We start from the raw sequence: 16,108 nt of genomic DNA on the forward strand, positions 1-16,108 counted from the left end.
ACACTTTAAGGACCCAATACCTTACTGCCCTGAAGTGATTTTATGTAGTATGCAGTTCCCCAAAAACTGACAATATGTTAATAAAACAAAGCATCTGTTTAATGGATACAAATTTGCCTTCAACCGTGGTCTGTGATTTGTCAGTTCACATAAATGTTTAAAGGGATATTTATCATTTCTTTGTGTATTCACCCAGCATTATATGCAAATATTAAAAAAGTACATCAATTTATTGTTAATTTATAAGTTGTGCCAGAGCAAATGTGGAAGTAACATGTTGCCTGCTGTACAACATGGACTTAAGAGTGTGTCATTTCTAAACAAAATTGCAGCCTATATACAGAATTCAATTTGTAAAATTCAGAAAATGTAGTGATGGTAAATCCCATTACCTTAAGTCACCAGCTGGGTCATTATAGGTTTGTTACAAAATAAGTAGAATTTTTAAAATTGTTTTGGTAAAAAAATATAAAGAATTTGAAGACTATGTCACTTATTGTGTGTAAACCGCTTATTAAGTTCAGGGTCACGGCAGGTCCGGAGCCTAGCCACAATCAATGTAGAGTTCTGGTGCTAAGTATTATGACCATATCAGTAGTGTAGAGTTTTGTGGTATATATGATGACAGGTAGAGAAATCCCATTGAATATCAATCAATCACATTTTATTTGTATAGAGCTTTTCATATTAGAAGTCATTACAAAGCAGTTTTACACAGATGTGGAACCAAGCCTCCTAAGAGCAAGCCAGGGGTGACAGTGGCAAAGATAAACAAAGTTATATATAATATGAATTTAGAAAACTAGTGAAGAAGATGGACGTAAGAGGGAGCAGGATGTGGTAAGTCATTGTGTGTGAGAGTAAATATAGGTACAGAGTCCGTTAGGGCTTAGATAACATCCTTGCATGGCCATGCATGATGCTGTAGAAGAAACAAGGCCAAGATCTTGTAGAGAATTCATAGAGTGGAGCTGGATCAGGACAACATCAGGGACAGGAGCAGGAACAGATTTTCTCGAAGCCTAAGTCAGACAGGAGAAAAAAGTGGCTTAAGGATATACAGCATACAGGCATACTAGCAATCATAGTTAAAACACTTGGTGTTATCTGTGTCAGTCCCCCCTCCCCTCCAGACTATGTCCCCCCCTCCCCCCCATCTCTCACATGCACGCTCACAGAATACAATTGACAGACTCATGATTCAATGAATTTGGTCCGTAGCTCAAAAACTTTCCTGGGTTCAAAAATGAACCAAACATACTGTAGCAACAAGGAAAGTCTGGTGATCAAGATGGTGTAAAAAAAAATTAAGTTTCAGTGAGAATGAATGGTGTAAGGATGAGTTGAAAACAAGAGAAATGTGTAAAAATTGTGCTTTCTGAAAATACATTGAAGTCTATGGGAGCTGAAACCCTCCTAGTGCGGAACAAACCTTCATAACTTAAGAACCGCCCCCTCCCCCCGTTCCTCGCAGGCCAAAGGAGTCTTAAAAGCATAAAACCACGGCCAATACATTTTAAATACCACCTTAAAAAACCCACAATTGTATTGAGAGATCCACCGTTAAAAATGAGCACTTGAAATAAAGGTTAAAATGCTGAAAAGACAGGCAGTATATTTTGAATGAGGTTTTCTAAAAAAATTCCACCTTAAGAAACCGTAGATAATTAAGACTTCCACCTTAAAAAATGACCTTTAAAGTCTTAGAGACTGCGTACAAACAAGGAGTTGACTGCTAAGCTGTTGGTAGTGGTATGTTAAGAGAGCAGTCTCACACAGCAGTTTACATTGGACTCTATGGACCTCTGTAGGCCGTGAATGGAAAACGATAGATTTAGAATTCCACCTTTAAAAACAATTCCACCTTAAGAAACCCACAATTGTATTGAGATGTCCACCTTTAAAAATGACCACTTTAAATAAAGTTTAAAATGTTGAAAAGACAGTATATTATGAATGAGGTATTAAAAAATTCCACCTTAAGAAACCCTGGACCATTAAGACGTCCACCTTAAAAACGACCTTTAAAGTGAGAGTGCCTATGTATTTCTGTTTCGCTCACAGCTCTCCTCCTCTGTCTCTGCCTCTGCCCCCCCCTCTCACACACGCACGCTCACAGAATACAACTGACAGACTCATGATTCAATGAATTTCGACCAGGGGGGGGGACCCTCCAAAAAACCTCAAATATCTCAAAAAATTTTCCAGGTCCAAAAATGAACGAAGCATACCGTAGCGACAAGGAGAGTCTGGTGCTCGAGATGGTGTAAAAATGTTTGGACTTTGAGTGAGAATTGATGGTGTAATTACGAGTTAAAAACAGGCAAAGTTTTGAAAATCTGCGCGCCGACCCGCTCTTAAAATACATTGAGCTCTATGGGAGGAAAACCCTCCCAAGTGTCAAACAAAAATCCATAACTCAAGAACGGTATTCTCAAACGGTCTGTAGGTGAAAGTATAAGGAAGTTATGGTGAAATGTTCGGCAGAAAATTGAAAAAGAAAAAAAATAATTTCAATGCGTTCCTATGGGAGCGTACCCACCCTCTGAACAAATGCTTATAGCTCGGAAAGATTTCCCCACATCACTTAAACGTATATACCGTTGTGACAAGGAGAGTCTGGGGATCGATAGGGTATAAAATATAGGGTATAAAATATATATAAAATATAATATGCAGATTAAGTGAGAATTGAGCATGTTATGATGAGTTAAAAACAGGAGAAAGTTTTAGAAACCGCACTCTGAGCTGCTCCAAAAATACATTGAACTCTATGGGAGCCGAAACCGTCCCTAGTGCCGAACAAAAATTCATAACTCAAAAACCGTATTTTCAATAATGTTCACATTTACAAGTCCTAGAAAGGACAAGTTTCTCTACCATTTAAAATTTAAATGAAGTTTCTAGGTGAAAGTATGAGGAAGTTATGGTGATTTGTTCGGCTGAAAAGCAAAAAAATGGCTTTTGGCCAGTGAACCTACAGTGTATGACATCACCCCACTCTAAGGGCCTCCCATTGAAATGAATGGAGGGATTTTGAAGGAGGGATAGAAAGGGAAGGATGAGTGCAAAAATTCCGAAAACGGATGTGATGGGACCCGGTACGCCCGGGTCCGACCGTCTGAAATCCCGTGTCTGTAGCTTGAAAAATGACAGAGTTAAAGCACTTTGAAAATTAATTCCATAGAAATGACTGGGGAAAAACAGAGCGAAAAACGAGTGTAGCGAAAAAACGAGTGCGGGTATCGGAAAGCTGTATACAAGCCCACATCATCGCTATAGGACGCACGATTTCGGAACGGAGTCGATAGCTCGAAAACGGGACTATTTAAGCGGACAAGGAAATCCGGAATAATAAGAATAATAATAAAAAAAAAAAAATATATGACTTTTGAAGAACAATATAAAACATAATAATAATATGACTTTCGGATAACAATATATTGCGTGCTGCTGAAGCAGCTTGCGCAACATAATAAAAAAAATATATATATGACTTTCGAAGAACAATATATTGCGCGCTGCTGCTTAAAGCAGCAGGCGCAACAAAATAAAAATAATAATAATAATATGACTTAAGAAGAACAATATATTGCGCGCTGCTGAAGCAGCTTGCGCAACATAATAATATGACTTAAGAAGAACAATATATTGCGCGCTGCTGAAGCAGCTTGCGCAACATAATAATATGACTTTCGGATAACAATATATTGCGCGCTGCTAAAGCAGCTGGCACAACGTAATAAAAACTAATCCTGTTCAAACAGTAACATGCCTGCAGTTTGAAAAGCAGTTTGTTGCTCTAATTCTGCTCCATAGGTGGGACTTATTTTTGCTGTTTCTGATCACTTATGGTGGAAATGTCTCTAAACTGGGCGGCACGGTGGTGCAGCAGGTTAGTGTCGCAGTCACAGCTCCTGGGTCCTAGAAGTTGTGGGTTCTAGTCCTGCTCCGGGTGACTGTCTGTGAGGAGTGTGGTGTGTTCTCCCTGTGTCTGCGTGGGTTTCCTCTGGGTGACTGTCTGTGAGGAGTGTGGTGTGTTCTCCCTGTGTCTGTGTGTGTTTCCTCCGGGTGACTGTCTGTGAGGAGTGTGGTGTGTTCTCCCTGTGTCTGCGTGGGTTTCCTCTGGGTGACTGTCTGTGAGGAGTGTCCCACAGTCCAAAAACACACGTTGGTAGGTGGATTGGAGACTCAAAATTGTGAGTGTGTGAGTGAATGTGTGAGTGTGTGTCACCCTCCAGGGTGTGTTCCTGCCTTGTGCCCAATGATTCCAGGTAGGCTCTGGACCCACCGTGACCCTGAACTGGATAAGGGTTACAGATAATGAATGAATTAATTAAGTATTTGCACTAAATCGCTATTAAAATTTATTTAAGTTATATTTAAAATGCACTAATTATAGTAGTCATATGTTATTTTCACCGCATTTTTCTTATGCAGTTGAAGTATATGAAGCATGTGAAAATTACTTATAAAATATAAAATGAAATAAAAAATAATTAATACAAATGAACAGTGTCAAAATAGCAACTTATAAAATGACAGTAGCGTTACAGATTACAGTTATGTACATTGGAAGTATATGACATATGACTCATACTACAGTAGTAACCAAAGAAATATATTTCAGTCGTATTAGAAGGGTATATATATATATATATATATATATATATATATATATATATATAATATAAATATAAATATAAATATATATATTTTTTATATATAAAATTATATTATATTTTATAAATATAAATTACTCATTAGTAGTGATTTAGTAAACATTAGTGTTTCCAAAATATCATCATTTAAGTTCGCATCTTTTTTCCACAATAGACTACATGCTCTGTCAGATTAAAGAGATTTATTTCTTGTTTGTTTTCTTGTTTACATTTTCACATTCATATTAGGGATAATATGTGGTTCATTATATTTTGTCAGAAAAAAATACATGATTAATGTTTTATTGTAAAAAACAAAACTTTAATGCCATTCACTGGTCTCAGTCTCCATTTATTAAAAAACAAACAAACAACAAAACCGTATATTATTTTAAAAAGTGAAACAAATGTAATTTGTACGTTTTTAATCTGTACTAATATCAACTTAAATACAACGGACTGCTGTGAAACATGAGCTGAAGGCCATTTTACTGGTGAAGGAGGAGAGCTCAAAGTTGTTACTCATACAGTGGTTTGTGGTTTGTGTTATGGCGAAATAACTGCACGGTTAAAAGGCGGCTTCTCCACCAATCAAACTGTGTGGCCAGACCCAACTGTTTAATGCAGCTTGGCTATGAGTTAAAATGCTGCTATCAGCTGTAACTGGAGTGTGGGAATCTCAGAAGTTTGTAATGAAGTAATCCCTGAAGTTATAATTCCAGGTCAGAGACTTGAGCAAATGCCCCACTGTGCCCATGATGCTGGCTTTTGTTTATTAAACATTGTTGGCTGTTTCTCTGTGGACGATGACCTGTGACCAGGTCCAGAGAAGGGTCTCTATCACTGTCATGTTTGTGCACACTTTCCTCTGTCAGTTGCTTGCTCTCAAAAAGACAATGATGTTCCAGGATGTTGTGTATACTTTGTTGGCACCTCCTTTAAATGTCAGTCTGATCTCACTGGCGTCTCAGAGATGTTACTACAGAGATGTTAAGGAGTTCTCTATTTTGACTCTTTCTTTCCTCTGGGTATGGGTTAATTCTTTCCTATGAGTAGGTCAATTAAAGTGCCTTTAGATTAAGAAACAGCTCATGTTTGGCTACAGTGTCATTAATAGCAGACCTAGCAAACATTTAAAAGCCAAATTTGAAATAAATAAAAGGGTATAATGAGATGAGCTTTTCTTACTCTTAAGCTTAGTGTCTTTTATTTTAAAAAGCTAGCTAAAGCTATAGTTATGCTCTACTTCGTGCTTTATATCAGAGGAATTCAAACCTTTTCCCTCTGGAGCCCGACTTTGACGGTTATTTTTAAGAACTCGATTAAAACAAAGTTGTCAGGTGTCAGTGTGTAAACTACAGCAGCGTCTGTTAGATCATGCCATTTGTCCAGGACTTTTATTGTGTATTATTAACTGGGTACACAATCATATCCGTGGTGCTACAGTTCTCAGCTGGCGTTATATAATTTATAATTTATATTGACACAAAATTAAACAATATCAAACAACATTACTGTACTAGACTGTGGAAAATAAGAAAATATCAGAGTGAGGATAAAATGTTTTTTGAAATCTCACCGATGGACTCCTCAGAATTCCTCTGATTTACACTGTCGACCTTTCAATTGTTGTTAATAGCAACAGGTGTCTAATTACATATATATATATATATATATCTTTTTTGCTAAACTTACTCCTTTTACAACAGTCAACAACACTGAACACTGACAAAACTTAAAACACTGCTACCGCTTCCTGGGTCAAAACCTGTTGTCCGTACTCGTATATTGTGATGCTAAACAGTGAAGCCACATTAATATGATACATTTTGGATCAGATATTTAATGTATTCGTGTTCCTTTGATGTGCCGTTTGTAATTCCACAAGCATTTCTACGTTCTCAGAGGAAGTTGAACTTGGCCTGTAATCTAGATCTAGGGCACTAGAGGGCAATGCTGAGCCACAGCAAAAGGAGTGAGGTGTTTTTTTTTTTTTCAGATAAATTATCAACAATTATCACATAAAGTTGTACAATTCTCTACAAAAATTCACACAATCCACAGCAGTCTGTTTACATTCTGCATACGCAGTGCAGTGTGTCCCCTTTTCATTTCATTGCAATCTTCTGTTCATCAGTAAGGCTTCACACATCCCAAAAAAATATGGATATAAGTCAGTAGTGTGTCTCCCTTTATTGGTGCAGTAACAGTCTCTGCTCCGCTCAGGAAGACCTTGAACTAGATGTTAGAACATTACAGTGCAAATCTGATGGCAGGTAGCCATGAGAACCTTAGAGAGGTCAGGGAGTGATTAGGTCTGGATCACAAACACTACTCCGACTTATCCCAGCGGAATCACTCCAGAAAACCCAGTTCCATTGCTCCATCCATGGGAACTTTACACCCCTGTAGCCATGTGTAGCTGCTCCAGTAGACTGAGTAGGGATTAAGGCTACTCTACCCATCATACACTGGCCATTAGCATTCAAACATCAACAAACAGGACTTTTATGTTATAATCCATACTCAGAGGAAGTTGGATGTAGCCTCTGAGGACTGTGGGCTGGACCTGGAGGCCCTGAGGACTGCCAGCTGGACATGGTGGCTATTCTTCAGCAGTCCTTTCTTCTGGAGGATCTGCAGGAACCTCTCCCTGAATTTTCTTCCCACAAAGGCGTACACCACGGGGTTAACACAGCAGTGCAGAAGACCCAGGCTCTGCATAGCGAACATAACTATGTCCACAACGTTCCTCCTAGCGCAGCTGTTCTCCAGAAGCTTGACTCTCAGCAGCGTGTCGACGATAGTCGCCACATGGAACGGCGTCCAGCACAAGAGGAAGGCCACTACCACCACCACGATAACCCTCATGGCCTTCTTCCTTGGGCAACTGCTTCGAGTGCGCAGCAGCCTGGCTATAGTGATGCTGTAGCAGATTAGCATGATAACTAGCGGTAGGAAGAAGCCTAGCACGTGCCGCATGATGCGAGTAGCCAGTCTCCATTCGTCTGCTTCGTCCATTTTAAAACGCTCGGCACAGACGATGGGTTCTCCATATTTCTGGGTGAATGCTTCGTGGTAGAGAGAAGGCAAAGAGAATAAAAAGCCCAGAAACCAAATGCCAACACATACAGCGCAACTGCACAGCCTCCTTTGGGCCTTCTGTGTCTCCAAAGCCTTCACAATGACCATATAGCGGTCCACGCTGATGCACGCCAAGAACAGTATGCTGGTATAGAAGTTGGCCTCCCTCACCAGGCTCACTAATTTGCACATGAAGTCTCCAAACAGCCATCCGTTCACCATAGAAATAGCGTAGAACGGAAGGACCAGGGCCAGCAGCATATCGGCCAGCATCAGGTGGAACAGATAGACATCTGACGAAGAGAGGGACTGACGATTCAAGCCGATCATGAGCCACACGATCAGATTCCCTGGGATCGCCAGCAGGAAAACCACAGTGTAGAAAACACACATGCCGATGTTGATGGTGTCTGAAATGGCCACTGCTTCGCACGGGATGGTCATCGGATTCAATGTAAATGTTGAGTTGATGAGGGAGTCGTTGAACTCAGCTTGTAAAAGCTCAAAAATTTCACGCAAGTCGCGGGAGGTGTTTGGATCTACAGTGAAAACAATAGGCACAGGATTAGTGCAGAAGTAACATGAGGATTATTAATTTCTGATTTCCATAGTTCTTTCAGTAACTGTGTTTGTGAGTGAGATGTGAATGTGAAGAACCTTTATAAACAACTGAAAGTTAAAATATGTATTTTTCCTAAAACTACATTTGAACCAGGAACTGTTCATTCATTCATTCATTGTCTGTGACCCTTATCCAGTTCAGGGTCGTGGTGGGTCCGGAGCCTACTTGGAATCACTGGGCGCAAGGCAGGAACACACCCTGCAGGGGGCTCCAGTCCTTCACAGGGCAACACACACTCACATATTCACTCACACCCTCACACCTATGGACACTTTTGCCCTCACACATACGGACACTTTTGAGTCCCCAATCCACCTACCAACGTGTGTTTTTGGACCGTGGGAGGAAACCGGAGCACCCGGAGGAAACCCACACAGACACAGGGAGAACACACCACACTCCTCACAGACAGTCACCCGGAGGAAACCCACGCTGACATAGAGAGAACACACCACACTCCTCACAGACAGTCACCGGGAGGAAACCCACACAGACAAAGGGAGAACACACCACACTCCTCACAGACAGTCACCCAGAGGAAACCCACGCAGACACAGAGAGAACACACCACACTCCTCACAGACAGTCACCCGGAGGAAATCCACTCTGACACAGAGAGAACACACCACACTCCTCACAGAAAGTCACCCAGAGGAAACCCACACAGACACAGAGAGAACACACCACACTCCTCACAGACAGTCACCCAGAGGAAACCCACGCTGACACAGAGAGAACACACCACACTCCTCACAGACAGTCACCCGGACCGGGACTCGAACCCAAAACCTCCAGGTCCCTGGAGCTGTGACAGAGACATGACCTGCTGCACCACTGTGCACCCTCAGGAACCGTTGTCTTGGGTGGGTGTTTGCTTAAAACACACACAAACAACAAAAGTTCTTCATAGAATCATCCTAGAAATGTTGTTTTAAAAAAATAAAAAATAAATAAAAACTTTCCTATAAAGTTTTTATTGATTTTTTTTATATTAGAATATTTATTCAGATGAAGAAACATAATGAAAATTAAGTCCCAAATGTTGTCCATGACTTTATCTATGTTTCATTCATTCATTTATCGTCTGTGATCTCTGTTCAGGGTCACGGTGAGTAAATGACTTATTTAACTATATTTGTAAGTGTAATTTCTTGGCTACGACTGTCTATTTGAGAAATAGCTATGAAAAAAACTGATATACAGCCAGATTTAGGAAAGAAATGACTATAAAACCACAGTAAAATGAATAAAACTTATAAGACCAACCCTTGCCTAGGAGTCAATATGAAAAATATAATTTCAGATGTATCTAAATACACTAAATATACTTTAAACTGTAGATGAATAACTGGTCTGTGAGCTGATGTCTAATGAACAGTGTGTGAGTTATTAATGAACACAGTTAATGATATTTGATTCCACGGTTTTCAGAAACATCCAAAGTGTCCTGTTAGTGCTGGTACTGTGAGCTTATGATGTGAACGTGGCTTTATGAATCTGGCTTTAACAACTTCCAAGAATAAAAACAATATAATATTGATATAAGGGCAATAAAGTAATTATTAAATACAAGAATATTACAATTCCATCGACATCAAATGGGCTCAAATTATTGGTAAAATAAATATTTTTAAGTAGGGTTTTATAAAATGAAATGCATGATCATTAAACCTCATTAACTAATGATTTAATTATTAAATGTATGGGTCTCTTACCGTCCATGGTGGCTGTAGTATTCTTACAGGTCACTCAGTGTAAATCTCGGCAGGGAAGAGAAGAAGATGTAGATGAACACAAAGCCAGTGGTGATGTTATTTGCTGCTTACTCAGCTCCAAAAGCCTTGGCCACTGAGGTATATAACCCTCCCAGATCTATACGAGCCTCTGATTCAGACCCGTGATCTGTGAAGAGATGTGTCCAGTTCACTCCCAGCTCTGTGTCCAGCTGTGTGAGTGGTGACAGATGACACTGGTGAAATGTCAAGTTTGTGGATGGTGGAGGATGTTTTGTCAGAAGCGAAAAGCAGAAGGTGATGAGGAGAGCTCTCTGGGGAAGTTTTAAACCATCATCTGGTCACAAGACGGTCACTCGTGTCCTCTATGCGGTACCAGTGTGACCAGAACGTTGAAAGCAAAACCAAGTGTCACACTGAGCGTATGACTTTAACAAAGATGTCAAAACAAACCTCTATTTATATTTACACAACTAGCCACAACATTAAAGGAACACCACGTTGTATTTTTAACTTACAATTACAGCTTCAAAATCACAGCCATGCTTCAATGACATGTAATAAGTAGAATAGAGCCTCTGTCATTGCTACTCTGGGCTCAGCACTGCAGAAACTGCACTATGTAACTTTTGAGGGCGGGTAGGAAACTACCCCCCTTCCCATGTTTAACTTACAATTACAGCTTCAAAATCACAGTGATGCTTCAATGATGTGTAATAAGGAGAATAGAGCCTCTGTAATTGCTACTCTGGGCTCAGCACTGCAGAATTTGCACTATGTAACTTTTGAAGGAGGGTAGGAAACTACCCCCTTCCCCATGTTTAACTTAAAATTACAGCTTCAAAATCACTGTGACGTTTCACTGACCTGTAATAAAGGGAACAGAGCCTCTGTCATTGCTACTCTGGGCTCAGCACTGCAGAAATTGCACTATGTAACTTTTGAGAGAGGGTAGGAAACTACCCCCTTCCCCATGTTTAACTTAAAATTACAGCTTCAAAATCGCTGTGATGTTTCACCAATCTGTAATAAAGGGAACAGAGCCTTTGTCATTGCTACTCTGGGGTCAGCACTGCAGAAACTGCACTATGTAACATTTGAAGGAGGGTAGGAAAACTACCACCTCTCCTCAAATCTTACTTAGTGTTCCTTTAAAACCACTGACATGTGAAATGAATAACATTGGAGGTCTGTTTTGGTCAGAATACTTCAAGCTGGCGGGTCCAGTGGGGTGTTCCCAGTGTGCAGTGGTAAGTACCGACCAAAAGTAGATCACGGGAGGACAACCAGTGAAACAGAGGCAGGGTCCTGGGCTCCCAAGGCTGCCTTTGCTTGGACCACTTTTTTGTCAGTACTCACCACCACACACTAGGAGGCTCTGACCAAAACATTATGACCATCACAGTGTGACCATCAGAGTGACTCAGATCCTTTCACTCGCATATATTTCCAGCTCAAATTCAGTTGCTGACTGTTCACTCACTGCCTGATATATCCCTCCCCCAACAGGGGGCACTGTAACCAGATCGTCAGTGTTATCCTCTTCACTTTGTCAGTGGCTTTAGTCTTGTGGCTAATGAGTGTATAGAGAGTGTGTTTGCGTAAGTTTAAAGAGAAAGAGGCCTCTTTATGAGGTCTGGAATTTCCCTACACAGCTTTATTCTTCATTTTAAATCATGATGACCCTAAGTGACATGTACTGAACCTCTTGAATGCAGTCACATGGCAGTGAGTGAGCTTGTGAATGTGTGACGTCATTTACAGGATGACTGTGTGATTGGTGAGGACATAGAGACCAGAGACACACTTACTGTAAAAGCATTCTTTGTTTCTAAAGTGTGTTTCAACATTTTTAACCATTAAAATTCTTTTGTGACCTGCATTTTGTCACATACGACCCCCTCTGACCCCACTTCAAGACCTAAATGATGGAATGCAAGTTATGGTTGTTATTATGTTTAAATTACAGTGGGACTTTAACCAAAACATTATTACAGAATACGGCAAGAAATGTGAGAAAAAAATCCATGTTCCATGTTTTTTTGGTCTGTTTTATATTTCTCATGATTTGGCTTTAGGGCATCACTGTAGCAGGTGGTATCCCTGTCACACAGGGTTCGTGAGGTTGTGGGTTCAAGTCCCTCTCCAGGTGACTGTCTGTGAGGAGTGTGGTGTGTTCTCTCTGTGTCTGTGTGGGTTTCCTCCAGGTGACTGTCTGTGAGGAGTGTGGTGTGTTCTCTCTGTGTCTGTGTGGGTTTCCTCCAGGTGACTGTCTGTGAGGAGTGTGGTGTGTTCTTTCTGTGTCTGTGTGGGTTTCCTCCAGGTGACTGTCTGTGAGGAGTGTGGTGTGTTCTCTCTGTGTCTGTGTGGGTTTCCTCCAGGTGACTGTCTGTGAGGAGTGTGGTGTGTTCTTTCTGTGTCTGCGTGGGTTTCCTCCGGGTGACTGTCTGTGAGGAGTGTGGTGTGTCCTCTCTGTGTCTGCGTGGGTTTCCTCCGGGTGACTGTCTGTGAGGAGTGTGGTGTGTTCTCTCTGTGTCTGCGTGGGGTTCCTCCGGGTGACTGTCTGTGAGGAGTGTGGTGTGTTCTCCCTGTGTCTGTGTGGGTTTCCTCCGGGTGACTGTCTGTGAGGAGTGTGGTGTGTTCTCCCTGTGTCTGCGTGGGTTTCCTCCGGGTGCTCCGGTTTCCTCCCACGCTCCAAAAACACACGTTGGTAGGTGGATTGGAGACTCAAAAGTGTCCGTAGGTGTGAGTGTGTGAGTAAATGTGTGAGTGTGTGTCGCCCCCTCCAGAGTGTGTTCCGTCCTTGTGCCCAGTGATTCCGAGTTGGCTCCGGACCCAATGCAACCCTGAACTGGATAAGGGTTACAGACAATGAATGAATTCAGCTTTATAATAAATTTGTCTGGTGTCTTATGGGTTTATTTTTTATTTTTTTAATAATTAGTTCATTGAAAAATATTTCCAAGTCTAATTAAAAATTAGTGAAATATGTTCTCATTTTAATAAATTATTCATTAGGAGCCCTTTATTTATATTAGAGAAATTTTCTGAATGCATTCACTGTTCAAGTGAAAACAGCCATTCTCGGAAATTACTAAAGAGATCCCACTTGCATTAGACATAGGGTCTTCAAGAGAAATATAACGGACGTCTTTCATGTTTAAACAACAAGAGAAATTATCACTGTCCATCCTTCTGCTGTGAGAAGAGAAACCCCTTGGATCTGCAAGGATGTGGAGCTTCAAATGACAGACAAAAAGAAGCAGACACAAAAGAAGAACATTAGCCCTAAAACACAAAACCCTGATCAGTGAGAAGTGGAGTTTTCTAGACTGAAGGACTCAGACTGCGAGACCTGACACTGTGCTGACAGTGTTTTTAATGAAATGTAAGTTGTTGTATGTGTATTTGCTTCACGTGGTTCCCTTTTCAAGGCGTAAATGAAAGTAGATTCAGACTCGACACCACTGCAACACACAGGTTTATTGAAAGGAGAAGAAAAAGTAAATATTACACTGAGCACATGACTCAGTAAACAAATAACATGTTTACCATCGATCACAGCCACAGTCATAATGGCACAGATCATGGTGAGTAAGCATCAGTACAAACGCCTGTGACCTGCTATGGTCCAAGCCCCACAGCAGTGTTCTCCCCCTGTGTAAACAGCCCTGTTCAGAACGCCCGCTTTCAGCACCTGTTCCTTTAAATGATAATGAGCCGCGCGCTCTAGACTGGTTCTAGCATCGAGCTGATTTTAAACTCTTACATGGAAACACCAACTTTGTGCTTTCACCCACTGGCCACTTTAGTAGAAACACCACCATTATTCTTTCAACGCAATGGCCATTTTATTACAAACACTTCCTGTGTACTTCTGCTACCAGGCCACTTTATTAGAAACACCTGTCCGATCCCTGCACTCTACAGATGTTTGTTTACAGACTGTGACTCAACTGTTTTTACAGCCCCCTCTGCTCCATTCAGCACTGGTCGGTCTCTGATCACATGACTGCTTTTGAATGAAATGAAAGAGTACATGTCATTGTTTCAGTAAACAATTTAATTAGTCCGTGTGGGATCCTGGGTGGGATCCTCTCCTCTGGTCACTGTCTTTGAGGAGTGTGGTGTGTTCTCTTCTTGTCGGTGTGGGTTTCCTCCGGATACTCTGCTTTCCTCCCAAACACACGCTAAACACACACATGTTGGTAGGTGGAGTGACTGTGGCTTAGGGCCCACCACAACCCTGATTAGGATGAAGTGGTTACAGCAGATGAATGAATGAATTAATCATACATCAGCAAGAGAGGGGTTTCTGATAAAGTGGCCAGGCAGTTTATATTAGCATTCTTTAAGATATGAAGCGCACCGGGGGAAAAAACCCAGAGTGACACATCCCAGGGAGGGTCTGATCTAGAACTTTCTCTTCCATATCATCAGTGCATTGATATTTATCAGTATTTCAGCTGTAGGTACTTAAGAGTATGAAGAGTTTGGAATAAAGCATGACCCTCACTCCATCAGACAGGTGCAAACGTGCCTGTTGTCTGAACGAAACACTGAGAGGAATGTTGTTGAAACCAACAGCAAACAAAAGGCCCCTGTGAAATCACTGCATTACACAAGAGTGCTGAAATATACAGTGACTTACATTCACAGCTTATCCCTCCATTAACCCTTTCAGCTTCAACCACAGAAAAGTATTCATCTCGTTCAGTCTTCAGATATTTTGTACAACACTACTGCAAACTCAGAGACCTTTATTTACTCATGTGTCTGCTCAAAGCACACTTTAAATGCAGGTTACTCGTTGTATCAGGTGATATTCTGGATACCCTTATAAGGATACCCTTATCCAGTTCAGGGTCGCAATGGGTCCGAAGCCTACACGGAATCAATGGGAGCAATGTAGGAACATACCCTGGAGGGGGTGCCAGTCCTTCACAGGGTGACACATACTCACACATACGGACACTTTTGAGTCGCCAATCCACCTACTAACGTGTGTTTTTGGAGCATGAGAGGAAACCGGAGCACCCGGAGGAAACCCACGCAGACACAGGGAGAACACACCACACTCCTCACAGAGAGTCACCCGGAGGAAACCCACGCAGACACAGGGAGAACACACCACACCCCTCACAGACAGCCACCCGGAGGAAACCCACGCAGACACAGGGAGAACACACCACACTCCTCACAGACAGTCACCCGGAGGAAACCCACGCAGACACAGGGAGAACACACCACACCCCTCACAGACAGCCACCCGGAGGAAACCCACGCAGACACAGGGAGAACACACCACACCCCTCACAGACAGCCACCCAGAGGAAACCCACGCAGACACAGGGAGAACACACCACACCCCTCACAGACAGCCACCCGGAGGAAACCTACGCAGACACAGGGAGAACACACCACACTCCTCACAGACAGTCACCCGGTGGAAACCTACGCAGACACAGGGAGAACACACCACACTCCTCACAGAGAGTCACCTGGAGGAAACCCATGCGGACACAGGGAGAACACACCACACTCCTCACAGACAGTCACCCGGTGGAAATCTACGCAGACACAGGGAGAACACACCACACTCCTCACAGAGAGTCACCCGGAGGAAACCCACGCGGACACAGGGAGAACACACCACACTCCTCACAGACAGTCACCCGGAGCGGCACTCGAACCCACAACCTCCAGGACCCTGGAGCTGCTGCACCACCGTGCTGCTCTGTTATTAAAATTTTGAATTAATTTAAATATTCACCAGCTTTGTGTTCCTTATATATCTCTCCAAACAACAGTCCTCTGTTAATGATCACATCAACACATCACTCAATTATCTATTAAATGCAGTATGATTTTGAACCTCTTCTGAGTCAGCAGACATAATAACTAATCGGTGCTGTGTTTCGTGCAGTTCCACATTTCTGCCTGTATGATAAAGACAGGGAGTGGGAAACACTGTCACTGGTGCAAAGGCAGCTACTCTTCCCACGCTG

At 41.9% G+C, this 16,108-nt stretch overlaps 1 protein-coding gene across 1 annotated transcript; it reads right to left on the bottom strand.

The window, feature by feature from the left end:
* Positions 1-4,993: 4,993 nt before the first annotated feature.
* Positions 4,994-10,284, bottom strand: LOC136682487 (C-X-C chemokine receptor type 1). Its single transcript, XM_066658918.1, has 2 exons — positions 10,083-10,284; positions 4,994-8,284 (listed from the first exon to the last, which is right to left on the bottom strand). Exons 1-2 carry the CDS (start codon positions 10,087-10,089, stop codon positions 7,188-7,190), a joined length of 1,104 nt encoding a protein of 367 aa, XP_066515015.1. The 5' UTR covers positions 10,090-10,284; the 3' UTR covers positions 4,994-7,187.
* Positions 10,285-16,108: the final 5,824 nt, after the last annotated feature.

Source organism: Hoplias malabaricus, unplaced genomic scaffold (assembly GCF_029633855.1).
Source record: "Hoplias malabaricus isolate fHopMal1 unplaced genomic scaffold, fHopMal1.hap1 scaffold_52, whole genome shotgun sequence".
In the NCBI taxonomy this organism is placed as follows: domain Eukaryota; kingdom Metazoa; phylum Chordata; class Actinopteri; order Characiformes; family Erythrinidae; genus Hoplias; species Hoplias malabaricus.